Raw genomic sequence first — 8,181 nt, 5'->3', positions numbered from 1 at the left:
ACACGGGGGGAGTGGAGAGTAGCTGCCAGGGCGCTGGGGAGCCTGTAGGGCATAGGGGACACCTTCAGGCTACAGGGGAGGCTCCAAAGTAAGTGGGTACCTCCAGGGGACAGAGCGAGCCTTCAGAGAGTATGGGGGACCTCTGGGGTGCAGGGGAGGCCCTGGGCTGCACGTGGTGAGTGGTTGAAGCACAGGTGTGTTTGGGACAGGAGTGGAGAGTAGCTGCCAGGGCGCTGGGGAGCCTGTAGGGCATAGGGGACACCTTCAGGCTACAGGGGAGGCTCCAAAGTAAGTGGGTACCTCCAGGGGACAGAGCGAGCCTTCAGAGAGTATGGGGGACCTCTGGGGTGCAGGGGAGGCCCTGGGCTGCACGTGGTGAGTGGTTGAAGCACAGGTGTGTTTGGGACATGAGGCTGCTGATGGAGGAAGCTAGAAACAGACGATCCCAAGCCCATTTGCCTCAGAGGAGTGACGCAGCGCATGCGCTACAGATACGCGCGCCTCCTAGCTGCTCTGCGTTTCCTGTTGGGAGGCTGCACTTTCGCTCATCTGTGAAGCTTTCATGTGCTAAGCTCAGTTCAGCAGGGCTCCTAATTGGAAGCAGCGACCTCCAGGTCCCCTATATCCTTGGTACAGTGCAGCAGTGGCCACGCAGGGCCACGCAGGGCAGCCTCATGCTGTGCACCGCTTAGAGCTGGGTGAGAGGCTGCAGTGGCCAGGGGCCCAACCTTGCTCTGCTTTCCCTTAGCTGAAGTCAATGCCATCAGCGAGCACACGGAGACCTTGCATCTGAGCCCTCACATCACCACGGAGCTTGTGGGCCACGGCGTGGATCAGAGGCCAGAGGTGTGTGAGCACTCCTGTGAGGAGCTGGCCAACATGATCCGGGAGCTGTCCAGCCTGCACGCCCTGGTGCACCAATTGGACGACAACCTGAAGAGAGTGGTGCGTGCTCCGGTCGGGGTTGGCGGTGGAGGACTTTGGTGGGTGGCTCCTTTTCCCCCAGCTGGGCCTCAGGGGGGCTTAACACTCACTGTTCTGGAAAGAAGTTGACTCCATTTAAAAACTGCTATTAGCCATGCATGGTGCTGCACACCTGTAATCCCACTACTCTGGGATGCTGAGGCAGGAGGATCACAACTTCAAGCCCAGCCTGGGTGACTTAGTAAAACCCTGTCTCAAAATTAAATAAAAAAAAAAAAAACAATTGTTGGGGATGTAGTTCAATGTGAAGCCCTGTACTCAATCCCTAGTACTGCAAAAACAAACAAACAAACAAACAAACAAATAATATTCCAGACTGGGGAAGTTTGTCTTTGCTGCCAGTTGATAGGTACCTATGAAGAGGGAAATGTCTTCTAAGGGCTGTATGTGACAGGTTAGAGAAGAACTGCTGTCCCTGCAGACTGGCCACTGCGAGGTGCATGGGGGGCAGTTGTTGCCTCTCCAGAGCACAACACAGCACAGGGAGGACCACGGGCTGTGGATAGGGACTCAGGCTGAGTAGTGAGCAGTGGGTGGTAAGGCTCAGGGAGGGTTGCAGCTGGAGCAGGGGGTCCAGGATGGGAGGCTGGTGAAGAGGAGTGAAGGAGGGAGGAGTGTGAGGCAGGAGGGGCCCAGGAGGGCATGCTCTCTGTTCAGGGCCAGTGGTGTTGGCAGGTGGATCTGCAGAGGCTGTGTCTGCCACTTGGTCCCAGCACAAGGAGGTCTAGTGTACTGCTTTGCTGGAGTCCAGATGCAAGGGAACCAGCACAACCCATACTCCTCTGAGAGTGAGTGGAGGGGCCCGAGAAACCCTCTTATGGTGGAGGCAGTGGTGCTGGGGTAGCCCAGTTTGGAGCACACTTTCTGGAACCTTCCTCCAGGGATGTGAACAGTAGATATATCCATCCACTCACAGACCTCCTGCTTCCTGGAGAGAAGTTACCAGCTCCTAGGCCTCTGCAGGTCTTTATGACCGTGTCCCTTCTGGCTGCGAGGCTGCCTGACTTGTCACATGGGATCCTTGGGCAGCATCATTCAGCCTCAGGGGTCCAGGGAGAGAGTGACCTGGCCAGGTAGAACCCTGGTGATGCAGCCTGGGCCAGACCTGGTCTGGAGGTGGGACTGAGGATGGGTGCATGGCCTACAGCCCCTCATTATCAGGAGAAGCCATCTCTAGGACAGGTCCTTGACTGGGAGGTGGGGACCAAGGGTGTCTGTGGACCAAGAAATCAGCATATAGGTGTGTTTCTGTGCATTTGTGTAAGGGAGGGTCTGTATCATTCATCAGAGCCCACAGGTCCTGTAGCCCCCCGAAGGAGGAATGGTTACCTGGAGAAAGAGCTAAGTACAGAGGACAGAGGACAGAGGACAGCAAAATATACCTGCTTGGTGCCTTTCCTTGTGTCTGTAAGCTTGAGGCTGCTAGAATCACAGCCCTTGATACCTTTTCTTTGCATTGTCAGAATAGTACCTCTCAGATCTGGTGAAAAAAGGAAGAATGAGTGAGCTCACAAACATCCTGTCAGTTGCTGGATGCAGAGGACAGTGGCCTCTCCTCCCTCCCCAGCATCTTGCCTTCATCCATGAGGCATGCTCAGTGCAGAAGTGGGAGAAGGCAGTGAGGAATCTTGTCAGATCTTAGGAGTGGAGAAGAGGTGGGAATCCCTCATGAAGGTGGAGACAGTCTGCTTGCCTCTGCACTCCCGTGTGATTCAAAACAGGATCCCCGGGGTCCTGTGCATCCTCCATTGGCCTCCACCAGGCTCTCATACCTTCACACTCACCTGCTGGTTCTGCTTCTTGAACCGAGAAGTCCTCAGTTAAGGAGGGATAGGCTCCTTCACCTACACGCACCACAGCGGAGTGTGCTCAGTTCTTGCCTGTACCTAATGTTACCTCTATTTCTAGTCCAGTGATAACCAGTTTCTCTGGGAGCTCATTGGGGGCCCTCCCAAGACGAGGAACATGTCAGCCTGCTGGCAGGATGGCCGATTCTTTGCAGAAAATGAAACCTGGGTGGTAGACAGCTGCACCACCTGCACCTGCAAGGTGAGACTCCAGCATCCCATCTTTGGGGGGCAGCAAGGCCAAGTACAGAGGATGGTTTTGACCAGCACTAAACATGGCATGTCTTACCTGGCTGGGTGTGGCATTGCTCAGGGACAAATGTAGAATGTGTCAGATGCACAAGGTGGCTGAGCACAATGGCCAAGAAGTGGAAGAAGCTGTGAACATGATTTTGTTTTGCACACAAAGAAATCAAAACTCAGATGGTGCCATGACATGGCTAGGAACAGCTGGCACTGGCTTTGCAGACTTTTCTCTGGTTTGTTTGCCTCTGTTCAGTTCCCATGGTGCACTAATACTCAACAGAAACTCCAGAGGTGACAGGAATCACTGTGGCACATGCTGGAGGTGGGATAGCTTCTTCTCCTCCCTCAGCCTCGGCCCAGGGATTCAGACACTAGGTTGCATCATGTGTCCTTTCTCCTCTCCTGCCAGACACGGGAAGGTGTTGCTGTAGTTTTGCTTTTGATGAAAGGAGAACAGAATCACCTGGTGGGATTGGGGTGGGGAGCAGTGTTCATCTCTCATTTATAATCTAAGCTGTGACTTCTGTGGATCTGTGAGTTGAAATCATCCAGTACCCTTCCAACGCTTTCCATTAGCCCCATTGCCGAGGTTCACTACTTTCAGATGCATTTTCTATGATCATCTTTTTTTTCCTTGCAGAAATTCAAAACAGTGTGCCACCAAATCTCTTGCTCACCAGCAACATGTGCCCATCCATCCTTTGTGGAAGGCCAGTGCTGCCCCACCTGCTCTCACGGTAAGTGGCCAGCTGTGTTTGGGGTCCACCTGCTCCAGGAGGAAGTGGATGTGGAAGCCAAGGGACTTCTCAGGGCCCTGGGCTGCCCATGGGCAGCTGGAGTCTCAGGAGTTCAGGGACCAGGACCCATCACTGCTGTCCCTGATCACATATGGAAGTGAACTCCTGGGGATCCCCAGGGACCAGAGGTCCTGGCAGCTTCTGATCCAGATGTGGCCCAGGTAGACACCACTGAGAGGCAGTGACCTCACCTGGGTCTGGGCTGTTTGAGGACAGTGAGTCACTGCCCAGCTGTACCATGGGGAAACAGACAAATGGAAGCAGAGGCCTTTACCCAAGGGTTGGAGTCATAGAGGGCTACTCTAAGGGGCAGAGGCTGAGATTCAGAGATGAATTATGCACTGGGCTATCTGGGTCTTGGCACAAGGTAGCGAGGGATCTAGCTGGCTCCAGAGCTTGCTATGGGCCCAGCTCCCTCCACCCTCTATGGAGGCGACTGTCGCCTTTTGCATAGCCTGAACCCATGGGCTCCCTGGTGCTGGCTCCATTGGAGTTCAAGTTAAGTGGCTGGGCATTTGAAGCGCTTTTGCCTTGGCTCCTATCCGGCATGGGGCCAGAACCCCATCACATACCCAGAGACAATGGTGTTGCTGCCACCTGGAATGCTTTCCTGCCCTCATTTCCCCTCCTGAGACCCTGTGGGGCTGAGAATCCTTTGCAGGAAAATCAATCTCTTCACCCTTAAGAGAACAGTCTTGGCAGGTGTGTGCCCTTTAATTTGGGCACTGCTTCCCTTTCCTAGAGTCTCAGCAGAACTGTATGTGGCCAGACTCAGTGTCTCTGACTTGTTCCTATGTTGCTCCTGTCCTCACACTCCAGTGCACACCACAAGGCCAAGGGCTCAAGGCTTGAATGTGCTGCCCCACATGCCTTGGAACTGCATCCAGTGCTCCTTCCGTGGGGTGCAGTTCTCCCTCATTAGGGATGCAGACTGTGACTCCAGCTGACCAAGGGATGCAGACCAAGGGACCTGTACAGAGGGACCCACAGGGGTACAAACTCTCTTCTGGGCCTGGCAGGGGCACAGCATGGGCAGTGGAGCCCCTGGATGGTGGTCTCAGGACTAAGCAGTACTGAGGTCCTCAGGGGACTGAGCACTGGATATATAGAAAACAGGTTTGGGAGGAAGCAGGCTTTGCCACTGTGATCTTGAGATGTGATCTTTCTGAGGCTCATCTGTAAAGCACAGAGAAATTATCCCCAATGCTGCAGTAAGTCTCATGCTGGAAATAAGCCACACAGTGAGCATGCCAGTTCCCAATTTAGAGTAAACCCACTGGTTGGGCAGCATAGAAATACATGATCTTAGTTCTTTCCATAATTCTGATCACAAACCAGGTTGGATGAGAACCTAATCAAATTCAATGATCAGGTTCAGTGTTCAATCACTTTGTACTTCTGCACAAGGATGACAGTCTCGGGGTCTGGCCAGATAAAGGGGTGGTCTGGGTATCAAGATCTCAGGGGCATAGTAGTAGTTCAGGGCTCCCCCACAGAAGAGGGCCTCTCTCACTGTCATCCGGTACCCTCCAGTCCCACGTTCTTGCTTCCTGGAAGCTTGGGGCAGTGCACATGCTGGGCTTAACACTTAGTTCACTGGAAAGCTCTCCTGCCTGAAGTTGCTGCCTTTGTTCTCCATTAGGGAATGCAATCACTTGTGCAGAATTTCTCTGCAGGAAGCTGCCTTTTTATTTAATTTTTCTTGATTTGAATTATTTGGAAATAAATTATGTGACCTCTAACTTCAAGCAACAGTTGCCATCTAATATTAACATAGGGAAAACAGCAAGTAGCAGGTTAAATCTTCCTTAGAGATGTGATTCAGTGCTATCTTTGTACACCATTTTTACAATCTTTTGAGCATCTTCCCTGGATGCACAGAGTAAGCTCCTCGCTCTGGCTCTGTGGAGAACTCAGTCTTCTCTTGGCAGGAAGCTAAGTCCTGGCCCAGGTCACAAGCCTTTGCACTGCTGGGTCCATTTGCTCGCAGGCCACCCAAACCTCCATGTCCTCTGCTGGGCATTCACCCTGCTTGGGCTCCTGGGCCCTGGGAAAGAACCTGGCCTTGATGTCATTCTGTCTGTGGCCCAGCTTGTGGTGAGGGGCCTGACTCCATGTGCTTTCCTCCATCTTTAGAGGAGGACGGCGAGGAGGGCTGGTCCCCATGGTCAGAGTGGACAGAATGCTCTGTGACTTGTGGCTCCGGAACCCAGCAGAGAGGCCGGTCCTGCGATGTCACCAGCAACACCTGCCTGGGCCCCTCCATCCAGACTCGGGCGTGTAGCCTGGGCAAATGTGACACCCGCAGTGAGTGTCAGCTACCTGTCCACCCCAACTGTAACCCTGACCCTTGGCCTAGTGGGTTGGAGGGACAGAGGCACCTCTGGATTCGGGTGACCTTGGCTCTGAGATGCCCCGTCCCTGGGAAGGTGGGCTCTCCCCTCCCGTTGCCAGCTAGGAAGCATGGCACAGCCCAGACGGCATGCCGAGACCTGACCTCTTCCTGTTAGTCCGGCAGAATGGTGGCTGGAGCCACTGGTCACCCTGGTCCTCCTGCTCGGTGACCTGTGGAGTGGGCAACATCACACGCATCCGTCTCTGCAACTCCCCGGTGCCTCAGATGGGGGGCAAGAACTGCAAAGGCAGTGGCCGGGAAACCAAGCCCTGCAAAGCTGACCCCTGCCCAAGTAAGCATTGCCCTGGGACCCGATGGGTGGGATAGGATGAGGGCACAGAGCTCAGAGCTGGAGGCACTGCAGTCAGGGTTCCTGGCCACCAGGGCCTGTCCCTGCTCAGGTAGTCAGCACAGCTCCAGGTTCTGTGGCCTTAGGCTTCATAGGGTCACAGCCAAAGGCCCCCTCACCTGAGTTCAGCACAGACTGCAGTCCAGTCCCCAGTCACCTGTGCCTGAAGAACAGTAAGCCAGAACTGTGGAGTCAGATTGAGAGAAGCAATAGATGCACAGAGCATGTCATGGGAGGACCTTCCCTGGGTCTATGACAAGTCAGAGCTGTGGCTTGGGGGACTCGTGGGTCACGGCCCAGGGGCTTCTCTAGGAAGCTGGTCCTTGGGGCGCACAAACATAGCATGATGGCTTTCATGCCAGTTTATGCATTTGTACAACTGTGGGGTGGCTGCCATGGGTAGTGAGCTTTGATCTCACACAGTAGCATCTCAGACCCTACCTTGCTAAAGAGCCCTGGGCTTCTAGCTATAGAAAGTCAGCTCAAGAGTTTTCAATCAGAAATACGAAAAACATCATAATTTTGTCATCTGTGTCACTCTCTGATTGTGACCATGAAAGGACCTGGTAGCCCGGTCAGTCCTTCCTACCTGTAATTCACCTGGGGGAGAAGGAAAGCAATTCCTTCTGCCTTGTAGGAAGCAGCCACACTGCTCAGCTTGGCCCTCTGTGCCTCACAAGGCTTATCTTGCTGTGCACCCTCCTCACCCCACCTGAGCCCCTTTCTTGGTGCTCCCTGCAGTTGATGGCCGCTGGAGCCCCTGGTCCCCCTGGTCAGCCTGCACAGTCACCTGTGCGGGAGGAATCCGGGAGCGCACGCGAGTCTGCAACAACCCAGAGCCACAGTACGGGGGAAAGGACTGTGTGGGGGATGTGAAGGAGTACCACATGTGCAACAAGAGGAGCTGTCCTATAGGTAGGTACACAGGGTGTGGGGGGCACATCGAGGAGGGCATAGGGTGTCTGAGGAGCTGCCTGTAGCGAGTTGTTACGTCTGAAGAAACAGCTGACTTTTATTTGGATGCACAGTGTACTAGTTAGATTTCCTGTTGCTCAGACACAATACCTAACACTTGCAGCGTAAAGAAGGAAAGGTCAGTTTGGCTTAGGGTTTCAGGAGATGTAGTCCATGGTCAGCTGTCCAAGGCAGGAATGTCCTAGTGGAAGGGTAGGGCAGAGGAAAGCTGCTTAGTTCATGCTGGTGGAAAGCAGAGCAGGGAACAGTGCCAGAGAGGAAGGGGAGACAGAGGGACTGTGTAGCATTCCCAAGGCCATGCATCCATGCAGGAGCAGACCCTACTAACCTGCTCAGCATTTTCCAGTCTAATGGAGTTGATGTGTCAGGATTAATGGTCACGCACAGTGTAAGTATTTGTGGAAAATACTTGGAAACACAGAGAAAAAAAGATGTTTGCACCACATAAAGGCAGCTGTTTTTGGCCTCTGTGTTCTGTTCCTTCCAAATTTTTATGTGGAAGCAGAAAACATGCAATACAACGTGGACACTGAACAGGCAATGGTCCCATGTGTGTGTGCCCTGTTTTTGGCTTTTTTTTTTTTTTTT

At 53.6% G+C, this 8,181-nt stretch overlaps 1 protein-coding gene across 2 annotated transcripts in view; it reads left to right on the top strand.

The window, feature by feature from the left end:
* The window catches only part of Thbs2 (thrombospondin 2), a 32,155-nt gene that overhangs the window by 8,827 nt on the left and 15,147 nt on the right, over positions 1–8,181 (top strand). For both annotated transcript variants that reach the window (XM_010628897.3, XM_033763409.1), the window contains exons 5-10: positions 749–945; positions 2,893–3,033; positions 3,718–3,814; positions 6,011–6,181; positions 6,385–6,561; positions 7,360–7,533. In XM_010628897.3, coding sequence (XP_010627199.1) covers positions 749–945; positions 2,893–3,033; positions 3,718–3,814; positions 6,011–6,181; positions 6,385–6,561; positions 7,360–7,533 — 957 coding nt within the window. The remainder of the gene's footprint in view (positions 1–748; positions 946–2,892; positions 3,034–3,717; positions 3,815–6,010; positions 6,182–6,384; positions 6,562–7,359; positions 7,534–8,181) is intronic.

This window comes from Fukomys damarensis, unplaced genomic scaffold, assembly GCF_012274545.1.
Source record: "Fukomys damarensis isolate Sample0158 unplaced genomic scaffold, DMR_v1.0_HiC HiC_scaffold_14, whole genome shotgun sequence".
Taxonomy (NCBI): Eukaryota; Metazoa; Chordata; class Mammalia; order Rodentia; family Bathyergidae; genus Fukomys; species Fukomys damarensis.
The sequence above is the reverse complement of the archived record's forward strand: the minus strand, read 5'-3'. Positions and strand labels throughout refer to the sequence as shown.